General features: G+C 40.6%; 3 protein-coding genes and 1 long non-coding RNA gene across 10 annotated transcripts; 3 read left to right on the forward strand and 1 right to left on the reverse strand.

Moving 5' to 3' along the window:
• The first annotated feature begins 242 nt into the window (after positions 1-242).
• LOC310720342 (uncharacterized protein) lies at positions 243-5,212 on the forward strand. 5 transcript variants are annotated; one of them, XM_083530862.1, is made up of 5 exons: positions 250-417; positions 563-646; positions 2,229-2,332; positions 3,276-4,238; positions 4,347-5,212. In XM_083530862.1, the coding sequence occupies exons 4-5, from the start codon at positions 3,303-3,305 to the stop codon at positions 4,356-4,358; spliced, it is 948 nt and encodes a 315-aa protein (XP_083386988.1). In that variant the 5' UTR covers positions 250-417; positions 563-646; positions 2,229-2,332; positions 3,276-3,302; the 3' UTR covers positions 4,359-5,212. The 5 variants fall into 5 exon arrangements, with proteins under 5 accessions (XP_083386991.1, XP_083386988.1, XP_083386990.1 ...); XM_083530864.1 differs by having other exon boundaries at positions 2,232-2,332; XM_083530865.1 differs by having other exon boundaries at positions 243-646; positions 2,229-2,336; positions 3,282-4,238.
• A 368-nt stretch (positions 5,213-5,580) lies between these two features.
• Positions 5,581-8,384, forward strand: LOC310720370. Its single transcript, XR_014531717.1, has 4 exons — positions 5,581-6,341; positions 6,693-6,748; positions 6,847-6,903; positions 7,115-8,384. It is a non-coding gene; the product is annotated as an uncharacterized lncRNA (long non-coding RNA).
• A 16-nt stretch (positions 8,385-8,400) lies between these two features.
• Positions 8,401-12,564, forward strand: LOC310720352 (uncharacterized protein). Of its 3 annotated transcripts, none has more exons than XR_014531710.1 (4): positions 8,401-9,105; positions 9,574-9,629; positions 9,736-10,221; positions 10,382-12,564. XR_014531710.1 is itself a non-coding variant. In XM_083530882.1 (4 exons), exons 2-4 carry the CDS (start codon positions 9,534-9,536, stop codon positions 10,796-10,798), a joined length of 636 nt encoding a protein of 211 aa, XP_083387008.1. In that variant the 5' UTR covers positions 8,421-9,105; positions 9,442-9,533; the 3' UTR covers positions 10,799-12,564. The 3 variants fall into 3 exon arrangements, 2 of the variants coding, with proteins under 2 accessions (XP_083387008.1, XP_083387007.1); XM_083530882.1 differs by having other exon boundaries at positions 8,421-9,105; positions 9,442-9,629; positions 9,736-9,858; XM_083530881.1 differs by having other exon boundaries at positions 8,423-9,105; positions 9,736-9,858.
• LOC310720328 (uncharacterized protein) lies at positions 10,029-15,388 on the reverse strand. Its single transcript, XM_083530839.1, has 4 exons — positions 14,593-15,388; positions 14,137-14,448; positions 10,281-13,458; positions 10,029-10,228 (listed from the first exon to the last, which is right to left on the reverse strand). The coding sequence occupies exons 1-3, from the start codon at positions 15,050-15,052 to the stop codon at positions 12,890-12,892; spliced, it is 1,341 nt and encodes a 446-aa protein (XP_083386965.1). The 5' UTR covers positions 15,053-15,388; the 3' UTR covers positions 10,029-10,228; positions 10,281-12,889.
• Between the last annotated feature and the right edge of the window lie 1,558 nt (positions 15,389-16,946).

A 16,946-nucleotide genomic window follows, 5' to 3' on the forward strand; every position in this document is an offset into this window, starting at 1 on the left:
ATATACACACACACACACACACACACACACACACACACACACACACATGCAAAACCCCCACAAAGTTATAAATATTACTATTTTTAATATTTCTTTATGACTGTAAACTATTGCCACCCGCTCTTTAGCCCCACTGGAGCAGTATTTCTGACCACCAGGGTGACGTTTTCACCTCGGCACGCGGTCATTCGCCTAGAACTAGGACACCAAAGCCCCGCCCACTATCCGAACCGAGATCTTTCATTGGTCGAATTCAGATTCCAGGGTTGTGGCGTGCAACGGTGCCTAAACTGTGATTGGACCGTGTCCCAGGGCGAAATCGCGTCCAACACATGAAGCAACTGATCTGTGAGGAAAGACAGTGTTGGGTATTGAAACTGGATTAAAAAAAAAAATAAGCATGGGTCTTGTTTTTCTGTAAGTATAAGAATAAAAAATAAAAAAATGTGAAAATGTAATCGTTTTTTATATATAGGAAGATGGGGAAAGATTAGTGTTAGATCAGATGTAGATTTCATTTTTTTTTTATTTAATTTTGTTTATTTAATAATTTTTTTGGAAGACGATGCAAGACATAAGGGAGGACTCCATCATCATCATCTTCATCAAGAGCTCCAGGGGTTTCTACAGATCAGGATAAGACAAGGTAAAACTTCGAAAACTTCATCACACACACACACACACACACACAGTCATGCAAACTTATATCAGATAAAAGAAACATCTTATTTTCCTCCTCTTGTTTAGTTATTATGTACATATTCATAATAAACTCATAGAAACTTTGCTGTCTAAAACGTGTATATGTCACATCCCACGTGGATTTGCATATGTGTGTTTTTTTTTTAGGTCATTTCCTGATCAAAATGATAAGAATTGATAGTGCGCGCGCCATGGGTTGCCAGATTGGGTCGCATACCTATTGCACACGTTAACATATATGCACTTTTAAGAGCGATCAATAATAAGTATACAGGAGTAAGCGGGTGTGGAAACCCTGTCAAATCTACTGTTATTTTTTATCTTTTTTTATTAAAAATAAAAATAAAAATCTGGAGGAGGGCGGGGTCAGTCCGAATATAAACGCATGGAGGGGTAATAAAAGAAGACAACAAACCCTCGAAATGTAGGCCAGCGTGCGTGACCCAGTTCCACACACACACACACACACACACACACACACACACACACACACACACACACACACACACACACTTAAACAGTGCACTACAGTAACTATACATTAGTGTTGCATAGACACAGTGTGTTCTGTACATTCAAGCATTTCTTGGAATGTCCAATGAATAGGGACATGTCCCATGATCTGTTTGGTGGCTGAAAACCCCTTCATGGAAACTTTCACATGCACATAAAGTGTTTAATCCAGACATTTTCATGATTTTACAATAGATAAAAAGGTAGACCATTTTCCCAGTTTTCATCAGTATCCTGCTTTACAATGGAGCAGTTACTGGTGATGTCCATTACAGGACCACTATACTACGAGCATCTTTTCATCAAAAACACACTGAGATCATGCACTGAACCTCAACAATCCTCGAGTTCAGGATTGTAGCGTGGATGAACGAAGCAGCATGTAGAATGCATATTTGTCCATATAAATGGATCAGTGTGGGCCTCGTTTCCGTGCTATTTTGAAATATATATGTTTCTGTACAACAGGCAGCTCATTATGTACAAAAAGGAAAATAAATTATAGACTGTCCTTTCCCTCCAGACTACAGCCTGGATTCAAAAAGTATGTAGCTCCACTGACATAGTGTTTAGCACAGCAGCGTGCCGTCTGGGTGGCATCCCAAGTGTGATCAAGGAGATCCCTCCTCTCACCTTGGCACGACTCCAGTTCTCGTGTGTTTTTCTTCCACAGTGCCAGGGTCATTTCCAAAGAAAGCTTATGCGGGGAAGAAACAAAACGACCAACACGGTCTGTAAAGTTCTGACGACCTCGTTACTCCAGCAAACCACAGCCTTCACAATAGTTTAGAGAAAGATGTTAGCTGACCTGTTTTTTTTTTGCTCTAAATCCAAACAGCATGACAATCAACATACATAAAAATCCGAGGGTTGTATAAAAAATGATTCAACATCGTCTCAGAGTGATGATGAGTTCGGTTCAGTTTTACTAATTGGACCAAAATGTAATTAAATGACTGCAAACATTAACAAATGGATTTGTGTAACCCGAAACATTTTTACTGTGTCCCCAGAAGAAGGTCAGTAGCATCAGGTCTCTCTCAGCCTTTTGTGGACGAGTATCGGGTGTTTTTGGCTCGATTCCTCTTTGCTGGAGTGCTGACAACAGGAGATCGTGGTGAGTATATGAGACAGATATTTTGTTTTGGGCCCCCTGGCGAAGGCGATCACTCGGAGGCTGACCTACTTTTCTTCTTCAGTTCATACCTGCAGAGCTATTAATACTCATGACACACATACATCTCTCTTTCTCTCTCCCCCTCACTCTCTCTCTCAACCAGTAAATACATTCTAAAGTTTTGGGAATTGAGCCATCATTGCCATTCAATACTCCTCTTCACCCACATCTACTCAAACCAGATCCCACACTTTTCGGCTGCCCCTCTTTCTTTCATCAGATCCAGTTATTCTTTGGCCGTCCTCAGCGCTGTGGCGCCTGCATATTGTGCGCCGACTGATTCACACAGTTTTTGTCGAATAATTACCTTTTGTGTTCGAGCTGTCTGGGCACGAATGGAGCAGGGAGTCGGATTGTTGCAAGTGATAGCGCAGACTTGACATGTTGCAATAAATCTACGCTTGCTGAGAAATGTGTGGTCTCACATTTCAAACCGTTACAGGCAGGAGACACTGTGGTATAATAGATAAAGGAATGAAAGAGTGGAATTTTGTTATGCTGGAGAATCACTGTGGCGACACAGTGGTGCAGGATTAGCATGGCCACTTTACAGGAACAGGCAACCCGGTTTTTCTTTGAGCATCTCTGCATGGTTTAGGTTCTCCAGTTAACCTGTAGATGGACTGGTTATGCTAAAGTACACCATGGATCAAGATTTGTGTGAATGTGGCCTTGTGATGGATTAGAATCACATCCAGCATCCAAGAGTTTCCACTGTAGACTCCAGAATAAATAATGCTTATGCTTATATGCGTATAACCGTAGAAAACACAATACATTTAATTTAGATATGTTTCATTATTAGCCTAACTTAGCATTTGTGAATACTCAGGCAAACATCAAACTCCTATTAACCAATTCTTCCACTTTTTGCTACTGATAGGCAAAGTGACATCCTGCAGTTCCACACATGGAAGATCGGAAGTATCTCCCTCAGGCAGTGGGTGAGGAAACTAACCTCTCCACCTCAGCCATCCAACCACAGCCTAACAGACATATTAAAAGAGAACCAAGTGACTCAGTGATCACTACAAGAGTCAGGATGGAAGAGCACTCAGATGTTCCCTGCAAGGTACCCCGCTTCCAGTACGTAGATTTCCCCTCACTACACCAGTGCATCAAGCAGCTCTCCGTGCCACCACTAGAGGGCTGGCTAGCCTCCTGCCCACTTGAAAAGGTTCCAGCACATCGTCCAAGCAGCCCGAAGGAGAAGGTGCCCAAGTTTAAATATGTGGACTACCCTTCACTCTATCACTGTATCCAGCAGTTGTCTGTGCCGCCATTGGAAATCTGGAGCTCGAAGCTTACCAAGCCTAGCCCGAGTGGGTTACTGGTGGACACAGTAGGGGTACAGTGTCCCCGTCAGGTGTTTGGAGATAGATGGAAAAATGAAGAGATGGAGAAAATTAGAGTAGGCCAGCAAAGCAGCAAAAAAAGGGGCAGTGGAAGCACAGTCCATGTCCCAATTCCAGAGCCCACTGTCCTGCTTAACATAAAAGATACACAGCCAAGCAAAGTCACAGAGGAGGAAGATAATTCCAACACGCACCAAAAGCACTTTAGTTTTAGCTCAGATCATGTATCTCAGTCGGTTTGTAGCACAGATCTGAAAAGAGCAGCAGAAAGGAATGAGAAAAGTCTGAGGCCATCTGTTATCAGTGTGGTGCGAACAAAAAGACAGAAACACCGAGTGGAAACGGAAGAGCGACCCGAGAGGTTTAAATCTCCGACCCCGATAACAAAGGTGGAGCAGCCGATAAATCTAAAGCTGATCTGTCCTCTTGGCCAACAGATATTTACAGATCCAGTGGAGCATCAAACTCAGCAGTGCAGACACAAACACAAGGTCAGCATGATTGCTAAATGAGATCTCTAACGCCAGCAAACCATATGCACTGATACGTGATTTGTAAAGCAGATGTCAATCGAAAATTTCTTTTGTCTCATTTTACAGGGACCACATTGATGACGTGACTTCAAGATGGCCATCTTTCTGACTTTTCCTAGATATTATTGGTCATCGTTTATGACACTTTGGCCTTGAACTATCATCTTGTTCAACTTCTACAAGGCAGAAGAAGGACATCAGACACATTCTGATGCACCCTTTAGAATTTTGCCTTAAATCATGCAATTAAATAGTAGAAAGTGAAAAGTATTCATGGCAAACTAGACTAACTGTCTATAAGAGGATATCCAGAAAAGAACACACACACACACACCTATTTGCATTTTTGGTAATATCAACAGTCTAGTGGTACTAAATAAAAGCTACTAGAATTTGGAGGATTCTACTTCTGTAGGTCTTGAAAGACTGATATATATATACTGATATACGGTCAGATTGTGTTGGTTTAAAACTACTAAACCTTAAGTACTGAACCATTTGCTGGCCATAGACAATCCCAACCTGATGCAAGTTCTGCCCTCCAACAACAGGGTCCTTCTGCAAGTGTGGCAGAAATGACAAGAAAACCTGAAAACTGGGTTAAGAACTTAGTGTGAGTGACACTTTAGTCTTTCTTTCCCAGACAGTAAAACAGATCCTGCCACTGGGAAACGAAACCCAGAGGAGGATACAAATGCATTTTTGTAGACACTGAGGTTTAATTGTTTAGTTCTGCGTGCCTGATGGAATGGCGGTTGCTTATGCCGCGAAATCATTTGTTGAACATTTAAAACCTTTTTTTAAAAATGAATCTTTGTATTTCTGAGGTGTTTTTTATGAAATTTCATGTATGATAGCTGAACGGTAGATTTAACCTGAAGAATAATCGAATATTCACTTGTTTTGTGCGCATTAAAGGTTTTTAACAAGTACTATTTACGAGTTATCAATTTTGTGTCTACATTTATCGGACAATTTATGACGTACGCTTTAAATGCCCTCACTACAATACTTTCAAAATGATTCTATGGTGCAATTTTTGTGAGATTTGTAAGGACAAAGTTTAGGTATTGTGCAGTAAAGAGACAAAAAAAGAAATATCATCTCAAATGTATTCTAAAAATTAGTGCATGCAAGAATTTAATTCCAGATTCATTGTCAATAATCATCAAATATTGATTAGGTGAAACTCTGGATACTGGTAGATGGGGTATACCGGGGCACTTAGATGTTCTTGATGATGTTCTGTTCCAGATCGAATCAACATTTACTGTTAAAATAACTTATTCTAAATCAGCTTTCCACTAGATTAGTAAGGTCAAGCATCGATATGGGTTGCGGTCAGGCACGTTCAAAGCTCCAAATTTGTTAGGGGTTAAGGTCAAGGTTCTATGAAGGACACTAAAGTTCTTTTACCTCAACCGTGGCACATTATGTCTTCATGGAGATTGCTTTGTGTACACTGGCATTATCATGCTGGATCATAGTTTGGACCATTTTGATGCCGTGAGACGAATTCTGCAGCATACAAAGATATTCTAGACAATTTCTTTCCTCTAATTTTTATATGAAGTCTCACATTCATGGGTTGTTTCGGTGTCCAAACTTTACCATTTAGTGTATTTTACTATTGCATGATTCTGGATTTCAGAAATGGATTGTGTGTTGGGACAAGAAAGCGTAGTAATCTGTACCTATGGTATATATCTAAACTACGCTTATGGGTATCTGTTCAAGTATTCCGTGTTGCCTATTGTAGCACTGTTTACTTCTGGCTTTGGATTCTTTCACTTTTGCTTTCACTTTTAGAAAATTCTAGTTATCAGATGACTGCAAAAGGATATAATTGCTGTGGAAACGTTTATATAATCAGTGCGGAACAACACTGAAAACCTGATAAATCAGGAAATACAGACATTCAGGTATTGAGATGAATCATACTTGATTTCAGTTTTTGATACGCTGTGAGCAAGAAGGTAGAAGGCGAACACTAACAGCACTGCTCAAGGACGAAACACAATAAGAAAAAAGAAGGAAACAACACTGGAATGGGAGGCACAGGTACATAATAATCTGAACTTTTTTATATTAAAGTGATAGTGGGTGAGAAAATATAGAGTATTTACAGCATAGTTAGGTTTTATTCTGGTCATGAATGATTAAGTCTTCCTCTTGTTATTATGCATTTATACATATAGTCACATCATGTCATATCGGGATCCCAAACTGTAGCACTTAACAGATAAGAAGTCATTCTTAAATTCATTTCTACTGTGACAAATCGAGTTCTGGCTGTTAAAGAGCTTTCAGATTTGCGTAGTTAATTGTTCTGAATCGAACACACTGAAATGCTCAAATGAATAAAGGTGGATGTGTAAATGAAAGCAAACCACTACACATACTTTTCATTAGTTTCATCAACAGAACCTGACCCTCCACCCAGACATGAAAATCCAACATTACCCCAGGTAAGAGGCTACACCAACAGTTTCGCTTGTAACCCTTTTACTGGCCAAAGCTTTGTATATGCTGAACTCTTCAAACAGGGTTTACATTTTATGCACAGGCAACAATGAGGGTCAGGAAACCGTCACTGTCTAAGGAGCCAGACTACAGCAGAATGGTGAGCAGGACAGAAACGCATTCATATTCACGATTTTATATTCCTGACATGTACCACAACAGACACCCTTGCTCCCGTGGATTGGGGAACAAACAAACTAATTGCTCGAAATGGCCTTTAATACAGTAAAAGAACAGATGCAAAAGTTTAAAGATGTAAAGAAAAGGCAACGAGGACGCTGCTTTAATGGCTTTTTGTCTCTTCTCTACAGTGTCCGAAGTGTTCATCCATCCTGAAGACTGCAGTGGTTCCAGCTGGACATAACATTTCACTATTGCAGTGTCCATTGTGCTATACCACACCACTTTGCAAGCACTGTCTGTACCCTTGTCCTGATGGTACCTGTACCAACCAGTCGTGCCAGGTCGTCTAATTGTTGCTCACCTGTGACCGAGTCACGGATTACGGAAGCTCAGTGTACGGCTGTGCTCTTTTCAGAGCCTGTCCCAAATGTCACACTCTAATGATGCACGAGAGCGGATGCAGGTGGGTGACATGTCCACAGTGCAGACATAGTTTCTGTTTTATCTGCCTAAGAGGCACACAGGAGTTCAACTATCACTCGTCTTGGACCTGCTCTGCACAAAAGGCACCCCGGCAGAGATTCCAAACCTGACAAACGCTTTCTCACAGCTGTGTTTCAAAATCTATTATAAAGAGACAAATCAAAACTTTGTGACAGCTCAGCATTTGATCCCAATTTTTTTTATAAAAATAACACGTATGTCCCCTAACTTCCCAGTATGAGGTAATAAATTTTACTAAAGGACATTTACAGTCTCTTTAATTCCACTGTTGTGATATCTAAGCTCGCTGGAATGAGGGAATTTCACATTGGACAGATGGAGAGGTTCAAGTCAGCATCTTGTTGTCAAACACTCCTTATGATCACACACATCTCACACAACAGAATAACATCTCAAGAGAATATGTTAGCCAAATGAATACACTTATAGGACTGAGGCCAATCAAAGTGTCATTTGGGTCCAAAGCCCAAAGAATAAACACTACCTTTATACCACATTGCGAGTCATTCCTGGACAAATCTAGAGCATCCCTACCCTTTTCTCAGATGTCAGAATCGCAATTTTATTCACACACACACACAAATATCTTCTGTAAACTGCTCATCATGATCGCATTGGTCTGTCGCTTCACTTAGATTCAATCCAATTCGTTTTTAATTGTATAGCTCTTAACAATGGATATTGTCTCAAAGCAGCGAGATAAATCAGCTATAAAAGATTATAAGTTTATTCCTAATGTTTTTCCCCCGAGAAGGTGTGAGGAAGAATCCTTGAGAGCGACCAGACTCACAAGGGAACCCGTCCTCATCTGGATGGCACCGAATGGCCATTCACTACAGTTCTATTATTGTTGAGGTGTTCAGTGATTAGCGATGAAATAGAACCTGGGGTCCTAAACCATTATAGTGGACTGTATATTTGTCACATATACATTACAGCACAGTGAAATTTGTTCTTCGCGTCACAGAGCGCAGGGTCGGCCAGGACCATATGGTGCCCCTGGAGCACAGACGTTTAAGGGTCTTGTTTAGAGGCCCAAGAGTGGCAGCTTTGGCGATAACGGGACTTAAACCCCTGACCTTCTGATCAGTAACCCAGCACCTGAACTACTGAGCTACCACTCCCCCTGATATTAATTACAGTCAACATCTTGAAGCTCCTGAGTTGTGCAGTTATTTCGTGGACTTTAAGCTGTGGATGTGGAACCACGTGACTCCAATTAAAGAGAAATAGATAGACAATATCCCACATGGATTTGGTGATCAGGTGGCCCCCTAATCTCTCTATGGCTGGATCAATACCCTAAAAGGTTTACCAAATGAGCATAAAAATCGTCCACTTCTCGAACAATGCATGCCACAACAAAAAGCCAAACACAACATCACCACACCAACGTGAGAGTTATGCTGAGAATGCCGCAATGTCACATGCACAAACTTTTTGGGACTTTCCTCTCATGTGCATCACCGTGTCCCGAACGATGGATCAGAAAAATCCCCACGGACTGAGAGTCGTATAACCAAAACACACACGTGAATTTCTTGCTTATTCTTTGCCATGCCGCGCGCGAGAAAGACGACCGGCGTCGCAAAGCGCGTGACCAGGACCAAACGCGCTAGACGGACACGGCGCAGCACTGAGGATACCCTGGAAGAAGCTGGAATGGGAGGATCAGGTATAGTGCATGCTTCTGATGTGTCCTGAGTATCTTAAATAGTGAGTCAATGAGAAAACAAGAAATAGTGACACCATATTTGGATCATTTCTTCCGAGAAAACAGAGGACCAATAGTTGCGTAATCACGTGAATTATTTTGTGCATGCAAATTTGTGCGTCATATACACCTAAATGTGCATGCATGAATTTTTCAAACACTGTCTGACAATTATTTTTAATCAACAAAACATTTATGGATACAGGATCCGACTTTCGAAACAGTTGTGGCGCAGCATGAAATAAAACAAAAGTGAAACCTGGCATTTTTCACAGCTGAACTTTTTTGGTTCAAAAGGTACAATTAGGACGATAAAAAACAAACTACACTGCTTTACAAGCCATAAATCATTTTTATAATCCACGCAAAGGAGACTATATATTAATAAAATGAAGAGGAACAAAGGAATAAAAGCAGCTTTTTTTCTAGCTTCGTCGAGAAATGATCCTCCTCCACCCAAACAAGAAGATCCAACATTACTGCAGGTGAGAAGCTACAACTACAGGGTTTTGGTTTTTTTTACCTTTGGGGCTGTTAAACATGAAGTGTATACTGATAACATTCATAAACAATGTTCCCATTTATCCACAGTCAACATTGATGGGCAGCATTATACAGTCACCACTGCTACTGCCACTGCCACAGCAACTGCCACTGCCACAGCAACTGCCACAGCGACTGCCACTCTCTGAGGAGCTAGACTACAGCAAAATGGTGAGCAGGGAAAAAATGCTTACAGATTCACAATTTTTTGTACCACAACAAAAATGCTGATCTCTGCCTTTGGGCTTTTTGGTACTTGTGTTCAGGAATTTCCGCATAAGCTTGCGATTAATTTTATTACACTTTAAAAAGGTGGATGGATTGTTTGTGTTTTATATATATTTTATTTTATAGTCTGTTAGATCAGACCACAGGGGCCACCCTTCGATCCCCACGTGTATCAATAAGCTTTTGTGGCCCATAACCCTGTTCACCACTATTCCTTCCTTCGCCCACTTTTGATAGATTCTGACTACTGCAGACCGGGAACACGTCTAGACGACTACTGTAAACGTCGTCTAGACATCACAATTTGTCAAATCTTTACGCTTAGCATTTTTCCTGTTTCTAACACGTCAACAAAACATTTTCACTTGCTGCCTAATAAACACTATATTTCCAAACGTATTGGGTCACCTGGTCATAATTTTGGTATTTGAGCATTACATTCCACATTTTTGTCTCTGCTCTACAGTGTCCAAAGTGTTCCTCCATCCTGACGGCTGCAGTGGTTCCAGCTGGACAGAACACTTCACTGTTGCAGTGCCCGCAGTGCTCTACCACGCCACTGTGTGAGCACTGCCTGTACCCTTGCCCTAATGGCACCTGCACCAACCAGTCGTGCCACATTGTTTCGTTGCTGCTCACCTGTGACCGAGTCAAGAAAACGTCCAGCAAAGTGAACGGCTGTCCTCACTTCCGAGCCTGTCCCAAATGTCACAATCTAATGTCGCATGCAGGAGGGTGCAAGTATGTGAGGTGTGACAAGTGCAGCCATGGCTACTGTTTTATCTGCTTAAGGGTCTCACAGGAGTGCATAAAGGACAGGGACAAGTATTTTTCCCTGACCTGCTCTGTACCTAAAGCCGCACGGCAGAGATTCCAAACCTGACGAGGTGTGGACACAAACGCTCATAGCTGTAATAAAAATATCATAAAGGAGTAAAACCTACATTTTCAGTACACTGTAACAAAATACTGTAAAAATCTCAATTCCGACAGAAACTTACATTTTTCCATGAACACAGTACTATACTGTAAAACTATGCATTTTGGGAATTATTTTCCCCTATAATACAGCAATATACTGTGATTATTGTAAAGGAAGAGAGAAGTGGCAGCTCAGTGGTTAAAGCTCTGGGTTACTGATTTAAGCTGCCACTCTTGAGCTTGAACCCTTAACATTATGTGCTCCAGGGGCTCTGTGTAAAAAAAAAAAAAAAATCATTGGGAAATGTGAAGAAAGGATTTCACTGTGATGTAATGCACATACGACAAATAAAGCATTTGCATTCTGGGAGTGACATTAGAAGTACCATTTGAGAGACCCCTCAAATATAGCACACTGCTGCGTTTCTAGAGAAAACTAAACAATGAAGCACCAGTGAAGGACTTTCTTTTATTTGGGTATCCATGTGGAATACTCTAAAGGAATGAACAAATCAACAACTCAAATACATTTTATCAGTTATCTCTGAACAAAAAAGCAACTATAGTCACCTTGGAGCACTGCCATCTTCCCATTTTTTTGTAACGGATTCCTGAATAATTCATAAAGTTGGACCGTTTTTTATTTTATTATTATTTTTAGTTCTATTGCTTTGTGACTAGAAGCAGTATTGTGTTTATAAGTTGGATTTCCTCTGATTTCTGTGCGTTCTCAACAGGTACTAGTGACGAGAAGATCAGATCATTTTAGTGACTTGAATAGTTTTGAGTCATTTAGTTCTAGTTTCTTTGATCATAAATAAAATGTTACAATTTCAAAAAGCAGATCCTGTAACACGTCAACATACACGCACTTTGTGAACAGTCCTATTAATTTATATATGTATATATAACTGCATAGTGTCATTGGGGGTCACGTGATAAAAGAACGAACTACTTGGACCGGAAGAGTCGAGAGGTAAACTATTACATTTTCTTTCCTGGACATAACCTACGGAGAGTCACATTCGTTCAGAATAAACGAATCGTTCACAATCAACCAATCACCACCAGGTACATTATTAGAGTGAGTAAAAAAGATTTCAAGAGAGAATCTATTTTGCTATTGTGATTTGCATTGATGCCCTTTTTTCTTTTTTTTTTTTACAAATAAATTTGGTTACATACTTGATCTTCATGTCTTTTCTTTCACATAGTGCTGATGTTAAGCTTCATTATAAACGTAATCTTTTAGCGCATGGTAACAAATTTGAGTAGAAAACAGCAATGTCCGGCTGCCAGTGAGTACAATTCTGTGCATGACATTACTGCAGAAACATCCTGTGAAGCTGATTATACTGAGAGTACTGTAAAATTAGCAGCCACCAATATTTTACTGGTAATGTACTTTTTTTTTTATACAATAAATGACAGATCAGCATATTTAAAACTGTATTAGTAATATGTCCACCATTCTTTATGTCTAATTAACATTCTGTTTTTATGGAAACTTTGGATTCTGACCAGAAAAAGGAACGTGTGGAGAAACATTGAAACAACAACTTAAAAATCATCAAAATGATAATCAAATATCGTCTGGCGTCTATTCCCCCGTCTTCAGAGAGACCAAAAAATAGCAATAAAAGAAATCCACTTTTATGCAAATTTACTTCACAAGTCAAAGGCAAAACTAAACACACCACACACAAATCACCCAAAGGAAAAAACAAAACAGAACAGTTTGCCTTCAACCATAAAAAAAATAAAAATATTGATAAACATTTGCATTTGTTGCATCACAATTTAATAAACTGAAGACCTGTAAAATTGTAAATTATTACATTTTATGATTGTCATCTTGCAACCGTTCATCATTTGTAAAGCCCTACTCAAATACTGTCACTTTCTTCCTACCAATGTGTGGTGGGCATAAGATTATGGTGGGTTACAAATGAACAAGACTGTGCCCTCATATAGAAAAGTTATGTTCATATAAGCTCAATGTGTGGAATTTTAAAGCGACCTGAATATTTTTAAAGCCGAAAGCAGCTTTCCCTCATGTCCTCCCATAACCCTCTATATTGGGTTTAGCGTTGTTTAGGCCACCTCGGGCATGTGTCCTCTGATGGAAGCGTAGTCCACCGCAATTCCGGAAACTTTTCCCACATTGAGCGCACACATACGGTTTCTCGCCTGTGTGAATGCGGAAATGACGCGTGAGCGCCCACGAGTGTCGAAAACGTGCGGTGCACTCGGTGCAAACGTACGGCTTCTCGCCTGTATGGATTCTTTGGTGAACTTTGAGGTGCTCCATGCGGTTAAAGTCTCGGCCGCACTGTGAACAGTGAAACGGGCTGCGCCCCGGTGGATACAGGTTGCGTTTGGGACTTTTGTGCTGATGGCTGGGTGGCTTGGGCTGCAGGGCACCGCGGTACCGGCGCACTTCCGCCGGAATGGAAAAGGACTGGCCTAAAGTGTGCGCTTGTCCAGAGTTGTGTGTGGGGAAAAGCGGATTAGGGGCAGGGTGGCTTTGGGCGGAGAGTTCGCTCCCAGAGAGCGGTTCATGGCACATGTTTGGCTGACTGGACGAGGCTGATGCAAGGAAGTCCATACCAGGAAGATCTCCTTGAAAGACAAAGGGATTGGAGGTAACCAGACATGCAAAGAACGAGAACTGGTTATCTGAGATGTTTGATAGGAAGGTCTATTTTTTATTTTTTTTAAACAACAGCAGATTTATCCAGATTTTTGTTTTCTTCTGCAGCATTTTAACTAGAAAATAACCTCAAGCACAGGATTCCTAACACTACTCTCTGTAGAATGCAATACTGCTCAGAAATGCTGTGCAGGGAGGTGGTAGCTCAGTGGTTTAAACTTTGGACTCTGGATAAGACATGGTCTAACAAGCTTCCAATGCTGGGTCCTTGAGCAAAGCCCTTAACTCTCAACTGCTCAGTTTTAAGTCAGTCTGGATAAAAGCATCAGACAAATGACGTAAATGTAAATGTATAATAAGGAAACCACCCACATGTTAAACAGTGGGCTAATAAGCTGAATTATTCAAGGTTTTGTAATAAAAACTGTTTCCTATCAGAGTATATCATCACTCTACACACACAAAACATTACATTTAATAGAATCATGCTTTGGACATGAGATGATAAACGGACCATATGCTTCATTTAAATTGAAAGAATAACTGATGGGCAGCTATGGATGCCAAAAGACTCCTTACTCAGATCTTACTCATTTCATTTCCAGCATGCAGGCGTTCATTTACACCAACAATGTTTAGTAGCTTACCCAGAGCTGAGCTGCAGGAGGAAGCGTATGCATCTGCCTGGCAGCTCGGATGCTGAAGCGGATCAGGTCTCCAGTCTTCCAACAGTTTAGATTGAGCCATCGAGAGGGAATCCGGGCTGAACTCGTGCTCCGAGTCAGATTTGGGGTAAGCACATTGATCAGCGTCCTCCAGCTTTGCTGTGCGACCAGGCTCGAATGATAAACGGCCCTTTATCTGGATCGCTGAAGCTTCAGGTACCATCGCCACCCCAATGCACACCTGATCGGCATGGGAAGCGGCTTCCTGCATGGAGTCGGAGTCCACTTTAATTCCTGTTAATAGATAAATGATAAATAAGGAATCCATCAATAAAGTGGAGAATATTACTCATGTCAACAGCTTTATATTAATGTGTGTGTGTGTGTGTGTGTGTGTGTGTGTGTGTGTGTGTGTGTGTGTGTAAACACTCAGTTCACCTTCAGTCTCCTGTAGTTGCTGTAAACAGGGCTGTAAAGTGAGATTTGGTTTCACGTCCTGCACGATCTCGAGTCCGTCCTCCCCGATCTCGCGGAACGATTGACACGCGTACGGTTCACCGGGTGAGTCCTCCTGCGTCCCTCCGGCGTCCAGCATGGTTTCGGCGGGGCTGATTGGGCTCGTATTGACAGCGGCGTCGCGCGTCCGCCGCGTCCCACGAAGCTCCTTCTGCGCCTGGTTCAGCCTCGCCTGGAGGTTCCGGTTGGCCTGGAGGCTCTTGTGCAGCTGATCGCGAACATCTCGGAAGGCTTTCAGGACCAGTCTGGACACCTCGCTCACCGCGAGCTCTCCCGCCACACCGAAAGCGCTCTGGATGCTCGCCGAGAGCTCCTCGTGGAAGGAAACGGACAGCTCGGCGACCGGACCCGAGTCCGCGGAACTTTCGGTGTTGTGTGCCATAACCGAAACACAAAGCAGCCTGGTTAAACAATGCGCTAATTAGAGACCCACCAACCTGAGCAGCGGTGCTCCCTCTCTGCGTCCTCACAAATAACTAACCCGACCTCAAACACCTCAGCCAGCACCAGAACCCGCACCTCACCGCGCTTCTCCCGAACCCCAGAGGAAAACAAGCAAGACAAACTTTACCTCAGGTTAAGAGCAGCTAGCTTCACACCTGCTAGCACACCTCACTACCGCTACACACTTTCCCCCTCCCACAGTAAAAGCGGTGTATCATACTGCACACCCGAACCCTGAATACACTCCCTAATACCCCGAACACCGAATTACACCCTTAATACCCCGAACACCGAATTACACCCTTAATACCCCGAACACAGTCGCCTTTCATTTATTCACATTTATGCGCTCAGCACATCACTTCCGCCTTCCGGGACCTTCATACGGGTGTTTCTCGACAAACCCCGCCTCTTCTCTCCGATTGGCTCATTCACCTTTTCAAACTTCACACATCTCTGTATAACGAGAATACAAGGAAGCTCATGTATAAGTGAACTGTACTTTTTTATGATTTACATCCAGAGACTATGTGACATCTTTATGCTACTGTGAATATTCTATAAAACAAAATATGGTTAAATATATGCCTATTCATTATACATTTCCTTTATAAAGACTTTGAGCTTTATTGACGGATTTCTCATCTTTGAGAAACAACATGAAAGTGCTTATTTTCATTGCAATTCAATTATTCTGCTTGCAAATATATATATATATATATATATATATATATATATATATATATATATATATATATATATATATATATATATATATATATATAATATTATATAAAGAGACACCCTGTTTTTCTTACTTAAAAGATGTTATGGTTTACATTAAATCTTTATCCACCTAATTTACAAAAATGCTATGAATGTATGCTTACAGTTAGGTGTTTTTATTTAATTACGTCATTCTGTCTATCTATATATATATGCATATACATGTCTGTACATTTATGGGGAGAACTGTTACCTTTTAATTTTTTTAAATTTTTTATATATTATATATATATATATATATATATATATATATATATAAATGTTTTTTTATTTTATATATAATTTATATATTTTTAACATTTTTAATGAGTGTGACCAATTAAAAGCGCATTGATGTTATATACAGTGTCAAGAGTCATTTTAAACTCAACCAGCAGATGTCGTAGCTGTTCAGAGTCTTGACTACTCGCGTGTTGCCAGATCGTGTCTTTTCTTACATTTAACTAATATTGCTGACATTGAGATCTTGAGCAGAATCATGCATTTATTACAAAAATTTATTTAGTTATAAGCATTCCTATTCAATTTATGTTATATTTTTAAACTATTGATAATTAATAGCATCCTTAAAAAAACAAAAACAAACGGGAGCAATTTGCTTTAAACGAATACAATCTGGCAACTGTATCACAGAAATAGACTCGCAGACTTGGCAATGACCATGGAAGGGGTGATCCCGTATTTAATACAACTACTGATAATAATACCAATAAAAGGTACGAACATAGAAAAATGTAAGATTTTTTATACGAAAATTAGTTATGAGGATGTGGACATTTTAAAAGGTCCAATAATGAAAAAGGCATACAAAATTAGAGATTGAACCAGAGAAGCCCATCATTATCATTAGGCTACTACAGACATGGGGGTTGCCAGATTTGGATTCCTAAAGCTTTCATTTGAGATGTGATAGAAAGTGGTTGGGTGTGTTGAACAAGATTTGAGATGGTCCTTTCAATAAAAAGAAAGAAAGAAAGAAAGAAAGAAAGAAAGAAAGAAAGAAAGAAAGAAAGAAAGAAAGAAAAAAGAAAACTACAGCTGATAAA

This window comes from Silurus aristotelis (genome assembly GCF_946808225.1).
Source record: "Silurus aristotelis genome assembly, chromosome: 26".
Taxonomy (NCBI): Eukaryota; Metazoa; Chordata; class Actinopteri; order Siluriformes; family Siluridae; genus Silurus; species Silurus aristotelis.

Coding starts and splice junctions, on each gene's coding strand:
- LOC310720328 (XM_083530839.1), bottom strand. CDS start 15,052: ATGGCACACAACACCGAAAGTTCCGCGGACTCGGGTCCGGTCGCCGAG. Junction 14,449..14,592: donor GCAACTACAGGAGACTGAAG/GTGAACTGAGTG, acceptor ATCTATTAACAG/GAATTAAAGTGGACTCCGAC. Junction 13,459..14,136: donor CTCCTGCAGCTCAGCTCTGG/GTAAGCTACTAA, acceptor TTGTCTTTCAAG/GAGATCTTCCTGGTATGGAC.
- LOC310720342 (XM_083530865.1), top strand. CDS start 3,303: ATGGAAGATCGGAAGTATCTCCCTCAGGCAGTGGGTGAGGAAACTAAC.
- LOC310720352 (XM_083530881.1), top strand. CDS start 8,988: ATGCCGCGCGCGAGAAAGACGACCGGCGTCGCAAAGCGCGTGACCAGG. Junction 9,630..9,735: donor AAGATCCAACATTACTGCAG/GTGAGAAGCTAC, acceptor ATTTATCCACAG/TCAACATTGATGGGCAGCAT. Junction 9,859..10,381: donor AGCTAGACTACAGCAAAATG/GTGAGCAGGGAA, acceptor TCTGCTCTACAG/TGTCCAAAGTGTTCCTCCAT.